Below are 24,212 nucleotides of genomic sequence, written 5' to 3'. Positions count from 1 at the left end.
TAAAGTCTACAGCCTTAAAACTTGTCATTAAACATTTAGACTAAAAGGTAATGCTGAATTATTGAATACATTTACTGCATTAGGAAATAAACAGGCAGGAAGGCTGAGAAAGAGGAGAGAACTTAAAGATAGGGACACCTGGGCTCACCAAGTGATAACAGGATGCTGTAAGGCAATTAAGAAGGTTTGCCTCAGCATCGGTGAATCTGTGTGAACAGGACACCAAGTGATAACATTCACAGCCGTTCCCTTGTGAGACCATTTTAGTGCTGAGGCTGTTGAATCCCGTAGAAAATTAACTCTTAGTGCTTATCTGCAATGGATTGAAATGAATGGCATTTTGGGACTTTATGATGATATTGAGTAGCCATTACTGGTTATTAAATACAAACTCTGTAAAAGGAAATACTGATAAAGTTTTACCTTACTTGCTGCAGCCGAGACTCCAGCGGAGGCAATAGGCCGCGGACACACTTCCGTCTTCGGGACGGCCTCGGCCCTGCCCCCTTCGGCGCCCCCTCAGAACGCAGCACGTAAACCCCGCCCCTTCCGAACGCATCACGTAAACCCCGCCTCTTCCGAACAAGGCACGTAAACCCCGCCCCTTCCGAACAAAGCTCGTAATACCCGCCCCTTCCGAACAAATCTCCTAATACCCGCCCCTTCCGAACGCTGCTCGTAAACCCGGCCCCTTCCGAACGCTGACAGTAAGCCCCGCCCTTTCCGGATGCAGCATGTAAAACCCCGCCCCTTCAGAACACAACTCGTAAACCCAGCCCCTTCGAGACAAAGCCCCGCCTCTTGGAACCACACCTCTTTCCCCGTCGCGCACGAAAACCCACCCCTTCCCTTGGTCCCCGCGCGAATCAAAACCACGCCCCCTTCCCCACGAGCAGCCGCCCACAAAGCCGCGCGGCTCCAGGTTCAACGCGCCGCATCGCCCGCTGAGCCTCGCCCCGCCTACTAGCGCGCGATCCTTTCACGAGACACGCCCCGCCCTCCCGCTAAACCCCGCCCCTCCTGGTAAACCCCGCCCACCCAGGTGCATTTGGAAGCACTAGCTTCTGCAGCGCTGCTCCTTCTGCGGGGAGCTGTGCTGCAGGATCATAAGACACAGAATTAATAGCAAAAGATCACAGCGTCATGCAACCGACGCAATATTTGGAACAAACCTGGATCGCTGCTGAGTCCTTCATCTTTTGGAATGGGTTGCAGGTTTCAGTTCATCAATATATAAATTCCAGAACTTTAGATCAGATTCCCTACAGTGTGGAAACAGGCCCTTCGGCCCAACAAGTCCACACCGACCCGCCGAAGAGCAAAACACCCAGCCCCATTCCCTGTCACCTAACACTATGGCGCAATTTAGCGTGGCCAATTCACCGAACCCGCACGTCCTTGGACTGTGGGAGGATACCCGCCCAGATGTGGGAGGGGAATTGAACCCGGGGCTCTGGCGCTGTGAGGCAGCAGTGCTAACCACAAATAAAGGTGACATTTTCTGTTTTTCAGCGGCAGCAGCAACCCAGGAGCGGGGAGTCACTGATTTGAGGTTTTAAATTTGAAGTCAGAGAGCAGAGGTTCCTGGGAGGGTAGGGCTGACTTATTTTTATTTCCTTCTTGCTGTACAAGTCAGTGTGTACTGTTGAGGCGGGAAAATGACCTACCAGGGGTATGCACTGGGGCCCAGGTCTCTGGCACAGAGCCTGTCCCTGTTGCACCAGAAGGGAAGGAGTGAAAGCAGGAGAGTGTTAGTCATTGGGGACTCGATAGTTAGAGGGTCAGATGGAAGGTTTGTTGGGAATGGACAAGACTCGCGGTTGGTGTGTTGCCTCCCAGATGTCAGGGTGCGTGATGTCTCGAATCGTATCTTTGAGGTCCTGAAGGGAGAGGGTTTCCAGCCCCAAGTCATGGTCCATGTCGGTATCTATGACAAACGTAGAAATGTGAGAAACTGAACTCACTCATAAATCAATCAGCCTGAGACAAAGCCTTGGAAACAAGTACAATTTATTACAGCCTTGCAAGTACTGGACGCTTCTGCAATCAAGCAGAAATGCTTACCAAACACAGCATGTTAGCTTTCTTATTCAGTTTACAAGTTGCGGAATCACACCTCCCTTTTCCCATCCTATCATAAGCCGATTCCCTCACTTGTTGGTTGTTTTTTTATCTGGCCATCCTGCTGTCCTTGTCTGCATTCTTTGTTCCTTGTTTGTTACGGCTTGTTCCTTTATCCACTTTCTCTTATCCTGGGTGGGAAATTTGCTGGTGCTGTTTGGGTGAGCTTAAACCAGCTCAGCAGGGGGAAGGAAACCGGGGGTGTAGCTGCAGTCCACAGGAGGATGAGACTAGGGAGGACAGGGACAGGATTTTAGGGTCACAGGAATGTGCTGGCAGACAGCGAAGTGGTTTGAACTGTGTCTACTTCAATGCCAGAGTATCTGCAATAAGGTAGGTGAGCTTGCAGCACGGCTAGGTACCTGGGACTTGGATGTTGTGGCCATTTCAGAGACATGGATAGAGCAGGGTGAGGAATGGATGTTGGAGGTTCCAGGGTTTTGATCTTTCATTAAGAACAGGCAAGGTGTTAAAAGAGGGAGTGGCGTGGCCTTGTTAGTCAAGGATAGTATAACAGTGGCTGACAGAACGTTTGACGAGGACTCATCTACTGAGGTAATGTGTGCTGAGGTTAGAAACAGGAGAGGAGAGGTCACACTGCTTGGAGTTTTTTTTTAAATAGGCCTCCACAGAGTTCCAGGGAGGTGGAAGAGAGGATTAGCAAAATTATTCTGGGTAGGAGTGAATGGAACAGGGTGGGCATTATGGGGGACTTTAACTTCCCCAACATTGACTGGAAATGCTGTCACTCTAGTACGTCGTATGGATCAGTTTTTGTCCAGTGTGTGCAGGAGGATTTTCTGACACAGTATGTCGAAGGGCTGACAAGAGGGGAGGTCACACTGGATCTGGTGCTTGGTAATGAACCAGGCCAGGTGTTTGATTTAGTGGTAGGTGAGCACTTTGGAGAGAGTGACCATAATTCAGTTAGATTTCATTTAGCGATGTAAAGGGATAGGAACATGCCACAGGTCAAGAGTTATCAATGGGGCAAGGGAAATTATAATACAATTAGGCAAGACTTAGGATGCATAGAATCGGGTAGCACAATGCAGGGGATGGGGACAATTGAAATGTGAGCTGGTTTAAGGAACAGATATTGTGTGTCCTTGATAGATATGTCCCAGTCAGGCACGGAGGAAGTGATAAGGTAAGGGAACCACAGTTTACAACAGAAATTGCATCTCTTGTTACAAAGAAGGAGGAGGCTTATGTGTTGATGAAGCAAGATGGTTCAGATGAGGCGATGGAGAGCTACAGATCAGCTAGGAAGGATTTAAAGAGAGAGTTAAGAGCAAAGAGAGGATATGAGCAGTGTTTAACACATAGAATAAAGGAGAACCCTAAAGCTTTGTGTAGGTATCTGATGAATAAAAGGACGATTAGGGTAGGAAGAGAGCCAATCAAAGACAGAAGTGGGAAGTTGAGTGTGGGCCCTGTGGAGATTGGAGAGGTGTTAATGAATCTCTCTCATCGGTCTTCACTCAGGAAAAGGAGAATATTGTAGAGGAGAAGAATGAGGTACGAGATATTAGACTCAAAAGGATCGAGGTTAGTTGCACACAGGTGTTATCAATTCTAGAAGAGTGAAAGTAGACAAGTGCCCTGGGCCGGATGGGATTTATCCGAGGATTCTCTGGGAAGCGAGGGAGGAGATAGCAGAGCCTTTGGCTTTGATATTTGAGTTGTCATTGTCTACGGGTTTAGTACCAGAGTGGAGGATTGCAAATGTTGTGCCCTTGTTCAAGAAGGGCAGCAGAGATGACCCAGGTAATTATAGACCAGTGAGCCTTACTTGTATTGTAGGAAAGCTTTTGGAAATGAATATTAAAGATAGGATTTATAATCATCTAGCAAGCAACAATTTGATTTCAGAGAGTCAACATGGTTTCATCAAGGGCAGGTCATGTCTCACTAACCCCTCAGTTTTTTGAGAAGGTGACCAAGCATGTAGATGAGTGTAGAGCAGTTGACGTGGTACATGAACCTCAGTAAAGCCTTTGATAAGGTTCCACATGGCAGGCTGTTGAAGAAAATGCAGAGGCATGGGATTGAGGGTGATTTAGCAGTTTGTATTAGAAACCGGCTTTCTGAAAGAAGGCAGCGAGTGGTGGTTTATGGAAAATATTCAGCCTGGAATCCAGTTACTAGTGGTGTGCCACAAGGATCTGCGGTTTGTCATTTTTATAAATGGCTTAGACGCAGGCATAGGTGGATGGATTAGTAAATTTGCAGATGACACTAAAGTCGGTGGAGTAGTGGACAGTTTGGAAGAATGTTACAGGTTGCAGGGGGACTTGGATAAACTGCACAATTGGGCTGAGAGGTGGCAAATGGAGTTCATTGCAGCTAAATGTGAGGTGATTCACTTTGGGAAGAATAACAGGAAGGCAGTGATCTAGGAGTCCACGTGCATAGATCCCTGAAAGTTGCCACCCAGGTGGATAGTGCTGTTAAGAAGGCATACGGTGTGATCAGTTTCATTCATAGAAGGATTGAATTCCAGAACTGCAATATCATGCTGCAACTATACAAAACGGTGGTGCAGCCACACTTGGAATATTGTGTATAGTTCTGGTCCCCCTATTTCAGGAAGTATGTGGAAAACATTGGAAAAGGAGCAGAGGAGATTTATCAGTTTGTTGCCTGGTCTGGAGGGAGGGTCTTATGAGGAAAGGCTGAGAGACTTGGGTCTGTTCTCATTGGAAAGAGGAAGGCTAAGGGGGGATTTGATAGAGACATAAAAGATGATCAGAGGATTAGATAGGGTAGAGAGAAAGACTTTTTCCTATGATGATGATGTTAGCTTGTACGAGAGGGCATAACTACAAATTAAGGGTTGATAGCTTTAAGACAGATGTTAGAGGCAAGTCCTGCTAAGGTAGTCAACTCAGCCACATTAGGGAGATTTAAACAATCCTTAGATAAGTGCATGGATGATTTTGGGATAATAATTCACAGGTCGGCGCAACATCGAGGGCCGAAGGGCCTGTTCTGCGCTGGATTGTTCTATGTTCTAAACTTAGTACAGGAGGCTGAAAGAAATGAGCAGCTTTAAAACAAAAAACCTCTTGGAGCTCAAAGCTTTCAATGAGAGTCTGAGCCCGGTGGTAAGTTCAGGTAACCTTTATTGCAACCCAACTTTGTTCCAGCTTCAGATCCCCCCAGCAAAAAGGCAGAGAAAAAGTAGTTGCTTTTTGAACAGCTCAAGGTGAAAGTGCACACACCACACCTCCCCTGTCGATAATGGGATTCGGCCGTCACTCCTTCAATCCCCCTGCGATGGCACATGAACTCGCTGGTGGCTCTGCAGGTGGGAGGAGCGGGTGAAGCCCTTCCTGCATTCGGGGCAGCTGAAGGGCTCTCCCCGGTGTGGATCCGCTGGTGGGTCAGCAGGGTGGAGGAATCACGAAAGGCCTTCCCACACTCGGGGCAGCTGAAGGGCCTCTCCCCCGTGTGGATCCGCTGGTGGCTCTGCAGGTTGGAGGAGCAGGTGAAGCCCTTCCCGCACTGAGGGCAGGCGTACGGTCTCTCCCCCGTGTGGACACGCTGGTGGGTCAGCAGGGAGGAGGAACTGCTGAAGGCCTTCCCGCACTGAGAGCAGGTAAAGGGCCTCTCCCCCGTGTGGACCCGCTCATGCCTTATCAGGGAGGAGACATGGGTAAAGGCCTTCCCGCACTCGGGGCAGCTGAAGGGCCTCTCCCCTGTGTGGACGCACCGGTGGATCTGCAGGTTGTAGGAATAGCTGAAGGCCTTCCCACACTCAGGGCAGCTGAAGGGCCTTTCCCCCGCGTGGAAACGCTGGTGGGTCCGCAGGGTGGAGGAATACCTTACGGCCTTCCCACACTCAGGGCAGCTGAACGGCCTCTCTCCTGTGTGGATCCGCCGATGGGCCAACAGGGCAGAGAAAAATATGAAGGCCTTCCCACACTCAGGGCAGCTGAAGGGCCTTTCCTCCATGTGGCTTCGCTGGTGGGCCAGCAGGTGGGAGGAATGTCTGAAGGCCTTCCCACAGTCGGTGCAGGGGAATGGCCTCTCCCCGGTGTGACTGCGCCGATGACTCTCCAGGGCAGACAGGACACGGAAGCCTTTCCCACAGTCACCACACTTCCACGGATCCTCCATAGGGCGGGATTCCTCAGGTTTCTCCATGGCCACAGCTTCAGCTGCACACAAACACGTGTAGAGCCCCTCCCTGCTGTGAAATCCCCTTCCCAGGCCGTATAACTGTTTCAGGCTCCACACACAGTGCGCTCCAACAGTGGGGTCTCTCGTCCAGTCCCACTGATGCTGAAAACGTCTTCAAACAGGAACCAAAAAGCGTTGATCCCTCTCACAGAAATCACAGTCAAAAATTGTTGTGGTCCCGATGGATTGCGTGACTGTCAGACATTGACAGCAAAGTGAGGACTGCAGACGCTGGAGAGTCAGTCAAAAAATGTGGCGCTGGAAAAGCACAGCAGGTCAGGCAGCATCTGAGGAGCAGGAGAGTCAATGTTTCAGGCATAAGCCCTTCATCTGTTGATTTTGAAGCTTCAGTCTTCACATTTTCAAATACTCTGCAAAAAGAGATTACGAAAGTCATCACTATCAGTGCAGGGTAGAAATTCAGAACAAGCAATTCTACTTTCTGCAGAATATTCTTTTGCTGTCCCACAAAATTGAAAGCACCATCCCACTCTCCCTTCCCCTCTGTTCTCACTCCGCTCTAACACACTTCAGTCAAACTCTTCTGCTTCCCAGTCAGGAGAAAGTGAGGATTGCAGGGCTCTTCAGGGCTCACACCCGAAACATCGATTCTCCTGCTCCTTGGATGCTGCCTGACCTGCTGCGCTTTCCAGCAACACATTCCAGTCAGGGCAAAACATGCTCTGAAAGTCCAGCCTTCAGAACCACACTTCTGCTTTCACTGAAGACAATTAGAGTCACACAGCACAGAAACAGACCCTTTAGCTCAATCTGTCCGAGTTGACCAGATATCCTAAATTAATCTAGTCACGTTTGCCATCACTTGGCCCCTATATGGGCCGGGTGCTGGCAGCTGGGAATATATTGGGTCGGCTATCATGTGCAATAGAGCTAAGGGAGAGCCCAATGGGAACAGAATTTTGAAGACCATTGTCTACCAGATGTATAGCACAGAAATAGTTCCTTCAGTCCAACTCATCCATGCCGATCAGATATCCTAAATCAATCTAGTCCCATTTGACACCACATGGCCCATATCCCTCTAAACCCTTTCTATTCATATACCCAGTGAGATGCCTTTTAAATGCTGTAATTGTACCAGCCTCCACCACTTCCTCTGGCAGCTCAATCCTTACATACACCACCCTCTGAATATAAGGGCCCTTTTAAATTCCCCCCCAACCCTAAACCTATTACCCTCTAGTTCTGGACTCCCCCATTTCAGGGAAATGCCTTGTCTATTTATCCTATCCATGCCAGCTGAAAATGTGTTGCTGGTTAAAGCACAGCAGGTTAGGCAGCATCCAAGGAACAGGAAATTCGACGTTTCGGGCATAAGCCCTTCATCAGGAATGAAGAAGGGCTTATGCCCGAAACGTCGAATTTCCTGTTCCTTGGATGCTGCCTAACCTGCTGTGCTTTAACCAGCAACACATTTTCAGCTGTGATCTCCAGCATCTGCAGACCTCATTTTTTACCCTTTCCTATCCATGCCACTCATGATTTTATACAAATCTGTAGGGTCACGCCTCAGCCTCTGGTACTCAAGGGAAAACAGCCCCATCCTGATCAGCTCAAAGCCTGACAACATCCATGCCAATCTTTTCTGAACCCTTTCAAGTTTCACAACATCCATGACATCGTTCCTACAGCAGAGAGACCAGTACTGCACACAATATTCCAAATATGGCCTAATCAATGTCCTGGACAACTACAACGTAATCTCCCAAATCCTGTACTCAGACGATTGGAAAAGTTTTCAAAACCCACAAAAGACAACCGGGAAAACATTGAGGTATCAACACCGGGAGGAAGTGGAGAAGGGAAAGGAAGCCAAAAGTGCTGGAGCCAAGGCAGAGGGAGAACACAGGATGCACAGCCGGCTTGAGGCTGCATGTGCTGTTGCATTTACTTGTGGAAATCGGGTGCATTGTGAAAAGGAAAACAGAAAAGATATCTCCTCCTCCCAATCTCTGTCCTCCTCACCTGGGAATCATGTCCCATACCTGAGTTGACAGGGTCTGCTCCCTCCCTGGATTCACTCCCGTTGCTACAAGTGAACAGATTTTCCCGCCCCAGGATTTGCCCAGACGGAGGGATGTTCATTCATTGTCACTTCCGCGTTGTGACGTCACGGAAGGAGCGGGTGGGCGTGGCCAAGCTGGGCGCACGCACTGCGCCTGCGTTGTCCTGCACCGATTGTTAATATCCATTCGCTTCAGAGAATCCCCACAGAGTAGGAGCAGGCCACTCGGCCCAACGAGTCTACACTGTCTTTAAATCCTTCCTCGGTGATCTGTAATTCTCTATTGCCTCATCTGTGCCATCTTGCCTCATCAACACATAAGCCTCATGGAACAGCATCATAAGACACAGAACTTATATCAAAAGATCAGTGTCATGCAACTGATAGAATATATTGAACAAACTTAGATAGTCTTCATCTCTTAGAATGGGTGTGGGCTTTGGTTCATTAATATGTAACAATGTTCTTGAGATGACTTAAGGTTTTATTAAAAGAAAGATATCTCCGCTCAAACAATGCACTAAAGATGTGAGATTTGAGTCTGTCAGTATTCCAATCTTGAATCAGACTGGTTCTGTTTCCAAAGTCGGAATTTGTAGAATATTCCATGCATTGACTGCCTGCAGATTGTGTGTTTTTTGAACAAAATTAAATGTATCTGCAAATATAATTCTGCCAATACAATTTCACCCCAAAGAGTAGTGTGTGTGTGTGTATGTGTGTGTGTGTGCGCATGAGAAAGTGAGTGTGTGTGCATGTGAGTTTGTGTGTGAGTGCGCAGAAGTGTGTGTGTGCATGCTTGGGAAAGTGAGAGTGTAATGGAGTATGAGCCTGCGAGTGTGAGAGTGTGTTGAGGGGTGTGTGTGTGTGTGCATGTGAGTTTGGGTGTGAGAGTGCGCAGAAGTGTGTGTGTGCATGCTTGGGAAAGTGAGAGTGGAATGGAGTATGAGCCTGCGAGTGTGTTGAGGGGTGTGTGTGTGTGTGCATGAGAAAGTGAGTGTGTGTGCATGTGAGTTTGGGTGTGAGAGTGCGCAGAAGTGTGTGTGTGCATGCTTGAGAAAGTGAGAGTGTGAGGCTGCGAGTGTGAGAGAGTGTTGAGGGGTGTGTGTCTGTCTGTCTGAGAGATAGAGTATGTGTGCGTGAGAGACGCTTAATAAAGGCAAGGGGTTGTACAGATAATGGTTGGGCCATGAGTCGTGTTGTAGAACAGACAGACATGGTTGGGGGGTGGGTTCAGTAGATAGTTCTTTGGAAGTTGCATCACTGGTAGACAGGGTGGTTAAGAAGGCATCTCGCAACATTGCCTTCATTGTTCATACCATTGAGTATAGGGGTTGTGACATCATATTGAGGTTGTACAGGATGTTGGTGAGTAAAAAATGAGGTCTGCAGATGCTGGAGATCACAGCTGCAAATGTGTTGCTGGTCAAAGCACAGCAGGCCAGGCAGCATCTCATGAATAGAGAATTCGACGTTTCGAGCATAAGCCCTTCATCAGGAATAAGAGAGAGAGAGCCAAGCAGGCTAAGATAAAAGGTAGGGAGGAGGGACTAGGGGGAGGGGCGATGGAGGTGGGATAGGTGGAAGGAGGTCAAGGTGAGGGTGATAGGCCGGAGTGGGGTGGGGGCGGAGAGGTCAGGAAGAGGATTGCAGGTTAGGAGGGCGGTGCTGAGTTGAGGGAACCGACTGAGACAAGGTGGTGGGAGGGAAATGAGGAAACTGGAGAAATCTGAATTCATACCTTGTGGTTGGAGGGTTCCCAGGCGGAAGATGAGGCGCTCCTCCTCCAGCCGTCGTGTAGTTGTGTTCTGCCGGTGGAGGAGTCCAAGGACCTGCATGTCCTCGGTGGAGTGGGAGGGGGAGTTAAAGTGTTGAGCCACGGGGTGATTGGGTTGGTTGGTTCGGGCGGCCCGGAGGTGTTCTCTGAAGCGTTCCGCAAGTAAGCGGCCTGTCTCACCAATATAGAGGAGGCCACATCGGGTGCAGCGGATGCAATAGATGATGTGTGTGGAGGTACAGGTGAACTTGTGGCGGATATGGAAGGATCCCTTGGGGCCTTGGAGGGAAGTGAGTGTGGAGGTGTGAGGCCACTTTCAGAGTACTGAGTACAGTTCTGGTGGCCCTGTATTAGGAAGAATACTATTAGAGAGGGTTCAATAAAGATTTAACAGGATGTAGTAAGGACTGGAGGGTTTGAGCCTCGCCCCGCCTACTAGCGTGCGTTCCTTTCACGAGACACGCCCCGCCCATGAGCAACGCCCTCCCGCTAAACCCCTTTTGGAAGCACTAGCTTCTGAAGCGCTGCTCCTTCTGCGGGGAGCTGTGCTGCAGAATCATAAGACACAGAATTAATAGCAAAAGATCACAGCGTCATGCAACCTGGATCACTGCTGAGTCCTTCATCTTTTAAAATAGTTTGCAGGTTTTAGTTCATCAATATATAAATTCCAGAACTTTAGATCAGATTCCCTACAGTGTGGAAACAGGCCCTTCGGCCCAAAAAGTCCACACCGACCCGCCAGCCCCATTCCCCGTCACCCAACACTACGGGGCAATTTAGCGTGGCCAATTCACCCGAACTGGCACGTCTTTGGACTGTGGGAGGACACCCACGCAGATGTGGGAGAGGAATTGAACCCGGGGCTCTGGCGCTGTGAGGCAGCAGTGCTAACCACAAATAAAGGTGACATTTTCTGTATTCCAGCGGCAGCAGCCTCTATTGAAACCAGTAGAATTCTGAAAGGGGTTTGACAGGATAGATGCAGATAAAATGCCTCTTTGTGGGGGAAGGTCTCAAATTCCGACAATGTGGAAGCAGGCCATTCAGCCCATCTATTTCACTCTGGCCCTCTGAACAGTATCCCACCCATACCCAACCCCTTACTCTGTATTTCCCATGGCCAATCCACCCTAAACTGTACATCCCTGGTCACTATGGGTAACTTAGCACGGCCAATTCTCCCTAACCTACACCCGAATCTATAAATTAACTTCTCAAGAATGTAATTTAAGTGCAGAGCTTTTCTGAGAAAAATGTCAGTCTGACTGAACATTGGGGCACAGACAGTATTCATACCTATTGTCTCTACTTATAAACAGGGCAACGTCTCTTCGAAATGTAGATTCATTTAGATATAACTGTGTTAGCTTACATATTAAGATATCCCTTTGAATGTGCCCACATCCCTTTGAAATGTAATCTCGTCCATTTAAATTTCTTTATTTGCAGAAATACCGTTAAAATGTCCATGTCCCTTTAAAATGCAGATTGTCCCCTTTAGATATGAGGCCGTTCCGTTAGATGTGGGAATATGTGTTTAAATGGAGCGGTGAGCTTTCCCAATGTAGACAGGGCTCCTCGAAACGTGGCAGTGTCCCCCCCTGCAGCTGCAGAGCGAGACAGGAGAGTTTGTTTTTGTGAATGAGCAGTTGTAGCGCGAGGTGGCTGTTGCTTGGTGACGGTGAGGCTCCCCCGGCCCCGCCCATCCCCCCGTGCAGACGTCACGCGGGGGCGAAGGCGGTTGGGAGGAGAAGTCGCTCGAGCGAGGAAGCGGCGGGAGGGCGGCCGTTAGGAAAATGGCGCCGTGCGGCCCGGGGCAGACACCGGTATTTTACACTCACTTTCCATCTGCTTTTACTGGCGCTTGTGCTGTTTACCCCTCACTGTGTGTTTAATCCTTGTGCTGTTTACCCCTCACTGTGTTTTTAAATCCTTGTGCTGTTTACCCCTCACTGTGTGTTTAATCCTTGTGCTGTTTACCCCTCACTGTGTGTTTAATCCTTGTGCTGTTTGCCCTTTGCTGTTACTTGTGCAATTGCTGAGGGTAGTGTGTAAATACTAGTGAAGGATACTATGCACCAGCATGTAAATGTTCCTCAGTCATTGAAGGGGCAGGACCTGTTGAGAATGGTTAGTAAAGTATGTGGTGAACTAAGCCTTGTTAACATGGAGATGGCTTGGTACTTGAAAATATATACTTTGTATTATTTAGAGTCTCTCAGTTGTACAGCATGGGAACACATTCATTTGGTGCAACCTGTCCATGCCAACCAGATATCCTAAATTAATCTAGACCCATTTCCAGCACTTGGCTCATATCCCTCTGAACCCTTTCTATTCATATACCTATCCAGATGCCTTTTAAATGTTGTAGTTATACCAGCCTCCACTGCTTCCTCTCGCAGCTCATTTCATACATGCACCACGCTCTGCAGGGAAAAGTTGCCCCTGTGGTACCTTTTATATCCTTCTGCTCTAACCCTAAACCTATGCCCTGTAGTTGTGAACCTCACCCCTACTCTGGGGAAAAGACATTTTAAAAAAAAGTTGAGCAGCCAGCTATAAAATGTTGAGCCTCAGAGGGGGAAAAAAAACTGTGGCTCTACCCTTTATTTCTCCTCTTGGCATTTGAACACTTAAAATCTGTCAATAACATCAGCATCGCCACAGAGCACATTGCGACTGCTCCTCTGTGTGAACAACAGTGCACCTGCTTGCTCATGTCACCAATACATTGTCCAGGCTCCTCGCTGTCAGCAGAAAAGGAGACATCGCTTATCTCTGTTCCTGAAGGTTTTCACTTTATTCTTAACGCTGTGTCCTCTGGTCCTAGTCTCTCCTACCGATGGAAACATCTTCCCAATGTCATTGCACTGTGGGGATGAAGTCCTACCCTGTCCGGTCATTTCTGCTGGTGGGTGACACTAGGCCTCCAGGTTAGAGGGAGTAGCTTTCAGACAGAGATGAGGAACTGCTTTTCCCAGAGGGTCGTGAGTCTATGGAATAGTCTAGATTAGAGTGGTGCTGGAAAAGCACAGCAGGTCAGGCAGCATCTAGAGCACAGCAAGATTGATGTTTCGGGCAAAAGCCCTTCATCAAAATCTATGGAATACTCTGGCCAAGGAAGCAATAGAGGCAGCTTCATTAAGTATATTCAAGACACAGTTGGGTGGGATTTGGCCTGGTAGGGGAATTAAGGGGTTCCTGTGACAGTGCAGGGAGGAGGAGATGAGACGATGGATCGATCAGCCATGATCTTAATGAATGATGGAGCAGGCTCACTTGTAGCAACTGGAGTGAATCCAGGGAGGGAGCAGACTTTACAACCTCAGGTATGTGTCTTGGTTACCCGGGTGAGGAGAGACATAAGGACAGGTTGGGACTTTTTTCCGTAGCTTGCCAGAGTCTGAGGAGTGACCTTATATGCTTTTATATCATCATGAAGGGCATGGATAGGGTAAATAGACATGGTATTTTCCTTTGAATGGGGCAGTCCAGAACTAGAGGGTAATAGGTTTAGGATTGAGTGTGTGGTGCTGCAGCAAGTCAGGCAGCATCCAAGGAGCAGGAAAATTGACGTTTCGGGGAAACGCCCTTCATCAGGGAAGTGTGTGTCAGAGTTTGTATATAAGACTGCATGTATTTGCATGTGTGCCTGCTTGATAAAGTGAGATTGAGATGGAGAATGAACCTGCGAGAGGGTATGTGTGTTGAGGGGGTGGTGTATGTGTATGTCTGAGAGAGAGCGTGTGTGTATGAGAGGGGTATGGCTATAAGTGAGGGGTTGCATTTTACTAAAACAGAGGGCAAGACTTGAACAGGTAATGGTAGGGCCCTGGGTCATGTTGTAGAACAGAGACCTGGAGGTGTTCAGGTTCATTGTTCTTGGAAGTTACATCACTGGTAGATAGAGAGGGGTGAAGAAGGTGTTCAGCACACTTGTACTCAGCATGTGAACAATGAAGGCAGGTGTTGGGACATCATGTTGGAGATGCACACAGAAAGTACATTATTCAGACGGTGATAAGTGTCTGTTACGCATTGCCAGCAGAGGTAGTAGAGGCAGGGGCAGTAGATTCATTTAAGGTGCATCTGGACAGATGCATGAGTCGTTGGAGAGCAGAGGGATACAGATTCAGGAATTGGGCGATAGGTTTAGACAGAGGATTTGGATCAGCTCAGGTTTGGAGGGCTGTAGGGCCTTTTCTTTGTTCTCCATTGAGGTTGTACAGGATGTTGGTGAGGCCATTTGTTTTGGAGTACTGAGTATAGCTATGGTCGCCCTGTAATAGGAAGAATAGTGTTAGCGGCCAGACCAATGAGGAGCACTGGAACACCGGAGGGAGTCTGGTCCTCCTACCATTCAGAGCAGCCCTATTGTCTGAATCCGAGACGTCGATTTTCCTGCTCCTCGGATGCTGCCTGACCAGCTGTGCTTTTCCAGCATGACTTCAATCTTGACCCATGAGCTTCTGAAGCTGCTGCTGCTCCTCCCTCTTTGAATGAAGATTGAGATTCATCCAAGACTGCAATTTCCTTCCTCTGTCCATCAGCACTCTCTTCTCTCACTCCCTTTTCTATTTCTTTTATTTTCTTGCTGGGATCCAATTGTTGACTTGCAGCAACTGAAAAGAAAGGGAGTAAATCCAGAAAGAGACCAGACTCTGGAAAAGCTGGTCCCGGTCTGTGCCTCAAACACCTGGCAAGTGCAGTACCACAGTGTGAAGTTATAGTCTTTGCTGTGAAAAAAAAAAGCAGAAATGAAGTGTATTGTTTAAATGGTGATATATTGGGAAGTGGAGAAAGTGAGGACTGCTAATGCTGGAGATCAGAGTCAAAACGTGCAGTGCTGGAAAAGCACAGCAAGTCAGGCAGCATCCAAGGAGTAGGAAAGTTGACGTATCGGGCACAAGTCCTTCATCTGGAATGATGTGGTTTAGGGTGAGGGGGGAAAGATATAAAAGAGACCTAAGGGGCAGCCTTTTCACACAGAGGGTGGTATATGTATAGAATGAGCTGCCAGAGGAAGTGGTGGAGGCTGGTACAATTGCAACATTTAAGAGGCATTTGGATGGGTATATGAATAGGAAGAGTTTGGAGGGATATGGGCCGGGTGCTGGCAGGTGGGACTAGATTGGGTTGGGATATCTCGTTGGCATGGACGGGTTGGTCCAAAGGGTCTGTTTCCATGCTGTCCATGTCTATGACTCGAAGACTCTGTGTGGATGTCCAAAGAGGCCTCAGTGTCTTCCTACACCAGTCACTGCCAGTTGTCAGACAGGTGCAGCAAGCAATCAGCAAGGCAAGTGGTATATTAGCAAGAGGAATTGAGTTCAGAAGTGGGGTATTTTTCTTCAGTTCGGGGATCATTGAATATATTTAAGGCTGAGTTTTGATCAACAGAGAAGTGGATGGTTAGTGGGAAGGCAAGAAAATAATTTTAAAACCAGTACAGAACATTGACAGTCATTCAGCGTAGAAACATACCCTTCAGTCCAACTAATCCATGCTGACTATATTCACAAATTAACCTCATCCCACCTGTCTGTGGTTGGCCCATGTCCCTCTGAACCTTTCCTATTCATCTACTTATCCAAACATCTTTTAAACGTTACTACCACTTCCTCTCGACTTCATTCCACACACGAACCACTCTCTTTTTAAAATAAAAAGGTGCTCCTCAGGTCTTCAAAATTGTTCTACTCTCACCTTAAACATTTGCTCCCTAATCTTGAAATGACACCTGCCATTCACCTCACCTGTACCCCTCATGATCTTTTAAACCTCTCTAAGGTCACCTTTTAACGTCCAGTACTCCAGTGAACAAAGTCCCAGCCTCTGCTCGATGTAGGGAGATCCATATCCATTTGTGATCTGTTTAATGCTGGTGCAGGCTTAAAAGACCAAATAGCTGACTCCTGCTCCCAATTCTCTCACTGTGTCCTGGACAGCAAGAGACCATAAGACATAGGAGCAGAAAGTAGGCTATTCAGCCCATCAGGTCTGCTCATACAATTCAATCGTGGCTGATGAGTTTCTGAGCCCCATTCTGCTGCTTTCTCCCTGTAACCCTTGATCCCCTTGATACTCAAGAACCTAACTATCTTAAATATCCTCAGTGAGCTGGCCTTCGCAATGTTCTGTGCCAATGAATTCCATAGATTCACCACTCTCTGGCTGAAGAGGTTTCTCCTTATCTCTATTCTAAAAGGTCATCCCTTTCCTCTAAAGCTGTGCTCTCGGGTCTTAGTTTCTCCGACCAATGGAAACGTCTACCCAACATCCACTCTGTCCAGGCTGTTCAGTATTCTGTATGTTTAGATCTCCCCTGAGTGTGGGCCTGTTAATCAGCATAAGCCAGACCCTTCAGGATGAGGTGCAGCAAGGATTAGCTTCAGCAAATTGAAAATGGAGGGAGAGCGTGAGGGATGGAGATATTCAGTTTCCAGGGAATGAGAGAGGAAAGAGAGTTCACTAAATTAGAATTGATCAGATGGCCTGAGGGGCTAAGCAGTGGCAGATAGAGTTGAATTTGCAGAAATGGGAGGTGTTGCATTTTGGTGAAGAAATGCAGGCAGGACTTAACACAGTTAAGGGGAGTGTTGCAGAAAAAAGCGACCTTGGAATGCAGGGTCACAGTTCCTTGAAAGTGGAGTCGCAGGTAGACAGGATAGTGAAGATGATGTTTGGTATGCTTTCCTCTGTTGGTAAGAGCATTGAGTGAAGGAGTTGGGAGGCCATGTTGCGGCTGCACAGGACCTTGGTTGGGCCACTTTTGGAATATGGTGTGTAATTCTGGTCTCCATCCTATGGAAGGATGTTTTGAAACTTGAAAGGGTTTGGAAAAGGTTTATAAGGCTGGTGCCAGAGTTGGAGGGTTTGAGGGAGAGGCTGAATAGGCTGGGACTGTTTTCCCTGTAATGTCGGAGGCTGAGGGGTAACATTATATAAGTTTATAAGGGGCATGGATAGGGGTGAATGGCCAAGGTCTTTTCCTTAGGATAGGGGAGTCCAAAACTAGAGGGCAGAGGTTTGAGCTGAGGGGGCAAAGATTTAAAAAGGACCTGAGGGGCTACTATTTCACATAGAGCGTGTTGCATGTATGGAACGAGCTGCCAGAGGAAGTGGTGGAGCCTGGAATCATTGCAATATTTAACAAGCATCTGGATGGGTACATGGAGAGGCAGCGTTTCGAGGGAAATGGGCCAAATGCTGCCAAATGGGAATAGATTGATTTCGGATATCTGGTTTGCATGGACGAGTTGGGCCATGTTTCTGTTTCTGTTTCTGTGTCTGACTGTAATTGTCTTCGGTGAAAGCAGAAGAGTGGTTGTGAAGGCAAGACCTTCAGAGCAGCTTTCAAAGATGTTTTGCCCTTACTGGGATCGGAAGAAATTACAATGAAATATTTCATTTGGGAGACAGCAAGCAACTAAGTGAGTCCATCTGGGATTTCGGTGGAAATTCGGAATTCGTTGCACTGTGGGGATTTAGAATATCCATTCTCTCTCTCACCACCCTCTGACCCTGTCCAGTCAATCATCCCACCGTCTCGCCATTCATTCTCTCTCTCACCCCCACCTTTTGCCCACCCACCCATTCTGTTCCCTCCACCACCCCCCCATCTTCTGCTTCTTGTCCTTTCTCTTCCCACCGATTGCCCACGTACATGTTCTCTATCTCTCTCTCCCCCCACACTCTGCAGCCCCCCCCCCATTTGGTCTCTGCTCACACACTGGACCCCACCCCATTCTCTCTCACTCCTCCACAATACGCTATCCCCCCATTTTCTCTCTCTCTCCAGCCCCTCTCACATTCTGTCCCAGTTCCCCCAGTCTTTCTCTGTCCCCTGTCCATTTTCTCTCTCTCTCTCTCTCCCCCCCCCAACATTCTCTCTTTTCTCCTGTCCATTCCCGTCCATGACCCACGTCAGCCCCTATCCATTCCTCCAACCAGCCTCAGCACCCCCGTTCATTCCCCCTGCCACCTACAGCACCCCTTGACCGTCTCCTCCATCACCCACATCAGCTCCTGTCCATTCCTCCAACCAGTCACAGTATCCCCTATCCATTCCCCCTGCCACCTACAGTGCCTCTTGTCAATTTCCTCCAGCCACCCACAGTGCTCCCTGTCCATTCCACACCGGCCACCCACAGTGCCCCTGTCCATTCACCCCGCCACCCACGACGCCCCTGCCTAGTCCCCCTTGCCATTCACAGCACCAACTGTTCAACCCATAGCGCCCCCTGTCCATTCCCCCATCATCCACAGCTTCCCCCCAAGTCCATTCAACCCGCCAGCCACAAGTCCCCCATCCATTCCCCCTGCCACCCAGAGCACCCCTGTCCATTTCCCCCAACACCCTCAGTGCCCCCTGTCCATTCCCACCTCCACCAACAGCGCCTCCTGTCCATTCGTCCTGGTACCCACCGTGCCCAAATCCATTCCCCCATGGACTATAACCTGGTGTTGTGATTTTTTTAAACCATATTCAGAAACGTCTGAAAGCATATACTTTTTTTTAAAAAAAGCTGCTGAAATCTTTCTGAAACTTGTATTGAAGTCTGCGCAGTTAGGCTACAGCTCAGGACAAGCTGTAAGGGGTGAATGGCCTATACTTAGTCTCGTGAAATTGGTTCCAACTATGTAGAAATAGAGTTGTAAAGCATGGACACAAGGACTTTCAGTCCAGGCTGACTAGATATCCTAATTTAATCTAGTGACCTATTTGTAAGCATTTGGCCCATGTTCTTCTGAACCCTTCCTTTTCATATGCCCATCCAGGTGCCTTTTAAATGCTGTAATTGTACCAGCCTCCACCACTTCCTCCGGCAGCTCATTCCAAACACACACCACCCTCTGTGTGAAAGAGTTGCCCCTTAGCTTCCTCATAAATATTTTCCCCCTCATCCTAAATCTATGCCCTCAAGTTCTGGACTCGCTCCCACTACCCTGGGGAAAAGGCATTTAAAAAGTTGAACAGCCAGACAATGCAAAAGGAATAAAATCTTAAGCCACAGGAAAAAATGTGATTCTATCCTTTTTCTTCCCGATTTGCATTTGGACGCTTAAAAACGTCAGTAATAACGGCATCTCCACAGAGCATACTGCGCATGCTCGTTGGTGTCAGTAAGGCACAACGCATATTTGCCGGTGTCAGCAAATCACTGCGCATGCTTCTTGCTCTCCGTCGAAAGGCGCGCGACCTACTTTTGACGAACCAATAGGACCACAAGAAGACCGGTCCTCCTGCCAATCAGAACCCCCCATATTGTCTGAATGCGGAAGGTGCTCCATGAGTTTCCGAACCTGCTGCTGATTCTCTGCCTCTGAATGAAGATTCACCTTCACGCCGGACTGCAACTTCCCTCCTTTGTCCCACTTCTGTGAGTACGGCACTCTCTTTTGCCACTGCCGTTTTCCATTTATTTGTAATGCTGGGCTCAAGGGCCGTGGGTTTTACTCCCACAATCCAAAGATGTGCAGGTTAGGTGAATTCCCCATTGTAATCGGGGATGTGTAGGTTAGGTGCATTACTCAGGAGTAAGTGTAGAGTAATAGGGGAATGGGTCTGAATGGGTTGCTTTTCGGAGAGTTGGTGTGGACTGGTTGGTCCGAAAGGCCTCTTCCCACACTGCAGGGGTTCTATAAATTATTGACTTGTAGAAACTGAAAGGTAAAGTTTTTTTTTCCCCAGGAATCCTTTTCAGCTCTCAGGCTTCTCCAGCTCTCAGGCTTCTCCAGCTCCAGTTATCATGAAGGAAAGGTCAAGCTCAGTGGGGAAAGGCTGAGGAATAGCATATCTTGGCTCTCACCCAAGTATTCTCCGAAAAAAACCATACACCTGGATGGGGACATGAATAGGAAGCATTCAGAGGGTTATGGGCCAAATGCTGGCAAATGGGTCACTAGATTAATTTAGGATATCTGGCTGGCCTGGACTGAAGAGTTTGTTTCTGTGTACTCATTACAGACACCCCTCTTCTAGGTGTTCCCTATACCAGCTGTTATTTTCATGAAATAATCTGACAATTGTTGACTTCCATCAACCTATTCCATCCGGAGAAATTTCCTCTCTCTGCAAAGTGTGGTTCACGTTGGCAAGTTCAATCCTCCTCCGGTCCTCAGGAATACACTATAATGCGCAACGTTCTCAATGCCTGTTTAACGTTCAGTGGGGAAACTACTTTCAGTCAGAAATGTTTTTGGCAAATGCACTGCTCCCAAGAGAGCTCATGGACCCACAGTTAAAATGCTTTTAACAGCCTGATTTTTTTATTTTCTCGCCTTCCCAGGATGCAGAATTTCTCTCACCAGAAATTGTTTGCCCTGAAAAAAATCCAGCAGGAAGATGATTATAGAGCTCTCAGTAAAAATGTCTCATGGGTCACCCAAGATTAGAAATGGAACAATATCTCTTTTCAAAGTTACTGTTCCATTTTCCCTTTCAAACCACCTCGAAGTTAAGGTGTTCCATTGTAGCATTTAATTATGATCCATTAAAAGCAGTATCCCGTCTCATCTGAGTGAGGAACTGACTCAACAAGCGAAATAACTTTTCAGTCTGCTCTTTAGATGTGACATCCTCTCCCTCTCTCTGATGCAACAGGATTACCAGAGCTGGAAGTACCACTCTCGGAATACAATTGCTGATCGACAGTTTACTTCAACTGCTTAACATAAGGATTTAAAAGCTGCTAGCCCGATCTCGCGCAAAGCACAAAAAACAAACTGTTCACCCGTGCCTGCGCAGAGTAGAAATTTCACTTGGAATAGATCACAAAATAAGAACTGTTACCAGTCCCACAACTCATGTGTTTCCCATGGACAAAGTTAAAAATCACACAACACCAGGCTGTAATCCAACAGGTTTGTTTGGAAGCACTAGCTTTCGGAGCGCCGCTCCTTCATCAGGTGGCTGTGGAGAATGAGATCATGATCACAATTTATATCAAAAGGAGTCTAGTGTCATGGAAATGTGACACATCAGACAATTTTAGATTAAATCTTTCATCTTTAGAATGGGTTTCTGTTCTTTGGCATGTTAATCCCAGAACTTGTTTTTTGTTACCTTCTCAAGAATGTCATTCAAATGCACAGCTTTTCTGACAATAAGTGTGAATTCTGTCTGCACCCGAATGTTGAGTCAGACTGACATCTTGCTTAGAGAAAAACTCTACATTTAAATGACATTTTTGAGAAGCTAATTTATAGAATAGTGTGTAGAGGTTCAGATGGATTGGCTGTGCTAAATTACCCATAGTGACCCTAGATGTGCAATTTAGGGTTGATGGGCCATGGGATGGATGTGGGTGAGATGATCTTCGGAGGGCTAGCATGGAATAGATGGGCTGAATGGCCTGCTTCCATATTGTTGGCATTCTATGACTCACCCCACAAAGGAGCATTTTATCTGCATCAATCCTGTCAAGCCCCTTTCAGGATTCTACTGCTTTTAATAAGGCCACTTCAATAAGATCCCATTTGTCTGCGTTTGGCCCGTGTCCCTCTAAACCTTTCTATTCATGTACTCATCCAAATGTCATTTATAATTTGTAACTTCATCTGCATCTACCACATCCTCATCCAACTTCATTTCACGTGTAAGCTGCCTTCTGTCAAAATGTTGCCGCTCAGGTTCCTTTTAAATCTCTCTCCTCTCACTTTAAAGAAATATGCCCCCTAGTCTTGAGCTCCCCTACGCTAAGGAAGAGCCCTTACCTCCACTCCCCATGATTTTATCAATCTCAATGATGGCACCCCTAACTCAAACCCTCCAGTCTTGGCAACATCCTGATAAATCTTTACTGAACCCTCTCGAATACAATTCTCACACTCTGCACTCCTGAAACATTTACCATTTCAAACGATACTGGCTGCTCATTCACTGATCCAACTGATAAGCGACATGGGAAGCTTAGTGCAGGAGGCTGAAAGAAATGAGTAGCTTTAAAACCAAAACCTCTCGGAGCTCAAAGCCTTCAATGAGAGTCTGAGCTCGGCGTTAAGTTCACTTCACCTTTATTGTGACCCAACCTTGTCAAAGCTTCAAATCCCCCTCAGCAAAAAGGCAGAGAAAAAGTAGCTGCTTTTTAAACAGCTCAAGATAAAGCACATTCACTCACGCTTATACGCCCACCCAACCTCACTGTCTTCACTATTGGTCAGCACCGAGATGTCCCTTTCTAATTGGATCCTTAGTACAGCCGTAACCCAGAGGAAGCATTGTCTCACTCAGCAATTTCAACCCATACCCTGTATAGTGCCATTTGCCGCAGCGGGATTCAAACCCGGAAGTCCCGGGAGCTGGGCTGATAGTCCAGTGAATAATGACATTCAGCCTTCACTCCTTCAATCCCCCTGCGATGGTACGTGAACTCGCTGGTGCCTCCGGAGGTTGGAGGAGCGGGTGAAGGCCTTCCCACACTTGGGGCAGGGGAATGGCCTCTCGCCAGTGTGGACCCGCTGGTGGGCCAGCCTGTCGGAGGAATTGCTGAAGGCCTTCCCACATTCAGGACAGCTGAAGGGCCTCTCCCCAGTGTGGACCCGCCGGTGAGTCCTCAGGTTGGAGGAATTGCTGAAAGTCTTCCTGCACTCGGGGCAGCTGAAGGGCCTCTCCCCTGTGTGGACCTGCTGGTGCCTCAGCAGGTGGGAGGAGCGGGTAAAGGCCTTCCCGCACTCGGGACAGCTGAAGGGCCTCTCCCCAGTGTGGACCCGCCGGTGAGTCAGCAGGGTGGAGGAATTGCTGAAAGTCTTCTTGCACTCGGGACAGCTGAAGGGCCTCTCCCCGTGTGGACCCGCTGGTGCCTCAGCAGAGAGGAGGAATTGTTGAAGGGCCTCTCCCCTGTGTGGACACGCTGGTGCCTCAGCAGGTGGGAGGAATTGCTGAAGGCCTTCCTGCACTCGGGGCAGCTGAAGGGCCTCTCCTCAGTGTGGGCCCGCTGGTGCCTCAGAAGGGCGGAGGAATTGCTGAAGGCCTTCCTGCACTCGGGGCAGCTGAATGGCCTCTCCCCCGTGTGGATCCGCTGGTGCCTCAGCAGAGAGGAGGAATTGCTGAAGGCCTTCCTGCACTCGGGGCAGCTGAAAGGTCTCTCCCCCGTGTGGACACACTGGTGGTTTAGCAGTCCAGAGACCTGGATAAAGGCCTTCCTGCACTTGGGGCAGCTGAAGGGCATCACCCCAGTGTGGACCCGCTGGTGCCTCAGCAGAGAGGAGGAATCCCTGAAGGCTTTCCTGCACTCGGGGCAGCTGAAGGGCCTCTCCCCGTGTGGACCCGCTGGTGCCTCAGCAGAGAGGAGGAATTGCTGAAGTCCTTCCTGCACTCGGGGCAGCTGAAGGGCCTCTCCCCCGTGTGGACCCACTGGTGGTTTAGCAGTCCAGAGACCTGGGTAAAGGCCTTCCCGCACTCAGGGCAGCTGTACGGCCTCTCCCCCGTGTGGATCCGCTGGTGGGTCAGCAGGGTGGAGGAATGTCTGAAGGCCTCACTACAGACAGGGCAGGTGAATGGCCTCTGCCCGGTGTGACTACGCCGATGATTCTCCAGGGAAGATGGGAAACGGAAGCCTTTCCCGCAGTCACCACACTTCCATGGTTTCTCCAAGAGGTGGGATTTGTCAGGTTTCTCCATGGCCGAAGTGTGGAGCCACTCCCTGCTGTGATTCCTCTTTCCAGGCCGTATAGTTGTTTAAGGCTCCACACTCAGTGCACTGCAATGGTAGGGTCTCTCATCCAGTCCCACTGATGCTGAAAATGTACTGAAACAGGACCCAAAAAGCTTTGCTCCTTCTCACAGAATCATAGATGAAAACCGTTGCGGTCCCGATGGATTGAGTGACTGTCAGACATTGACATCAAAGTGAGGACTGCAGACACTGGAGAGTCAGTATCGAAAAGTGCGGCACTGGAAAAGCACAGCAGGTGAGGCTGCATCCGAGAAGCAGGAGAGTCAACGTTTCGGGCTTAAGCCCTTCATCTGTTGATGTTGAAACTTCCGCCTTCAGATTTTCAAATACAGTAGCGCCTCGACTTATGAACTTAATCCGAAAAGTTCGCGAACTGAATCAACTTTTCCCATTGTTTGGATGGCGTAAGAATGGT

At 48.4% G+C, this 24,212-nt stretch overlaps 1 protein-coding gene across 1 annotated transcript in view; it reads right to left on the bottom strand.

The window, feature by feature from the left end:
• LOC132812799 (zinc finger protein 91-like) overlaps window positions 1-23,742 on the bottom strand; it is a 29,586-nt gene extending 5,844 nt beyond the window's left edge. The window contains exons 1-5 of the mRNA XM_060823017.1: window positions 23,601-23,742; window positions 22,488-23,041; window positions 19,467-19,472; window positions 5,302-6,075; window positions 429-575 (exon numbers count right to left, since the gene is read on the bottom strand). Coding sequence (XP_060679000.1) covers window positions 429-575; window positions 5,302-6,075; window positions 19,467-19,472; window positions 22,488-23,041; window positions 23,601-23,742 — 1,623 coding nt within the window. The remainder of the gene's footprint in view (window positions 1-428; window positions 576-5,301; window positions 6,076-19,466; window positions 19,473-22,487; window positions 23,042-23,600) is intronic.
• Window positions 23,743-24,212: the final 470 nt, after the last annotated feature.

Source organism: Hemiscyllium ocellatum, unplaced genomic scaffold (genome assembly GCF_020745735.1).
Source record: "Hemiscyllium ocellatum isolate sHemOce1 unplaced genomic scaffold, sHemOce1.pat.X.cur. scaffold_3034_pat_ctg1, whole genome shotgun sequence".
In the NCBI taxonomy this organism is placed as follows: domain Eukaryota; kingdom Metazoa; phylum Chordata; class Chondrichthyes; order Orectolobiformes; family Hemiscylliidae; genus Hemiscyllium; species Hemiscyllium ocellatum.
The sequence above is the reverse complement of the archived record's forward strand: the minus strand, read 5'-3'. Positions and strand labels throughout refer to the sequence as shown.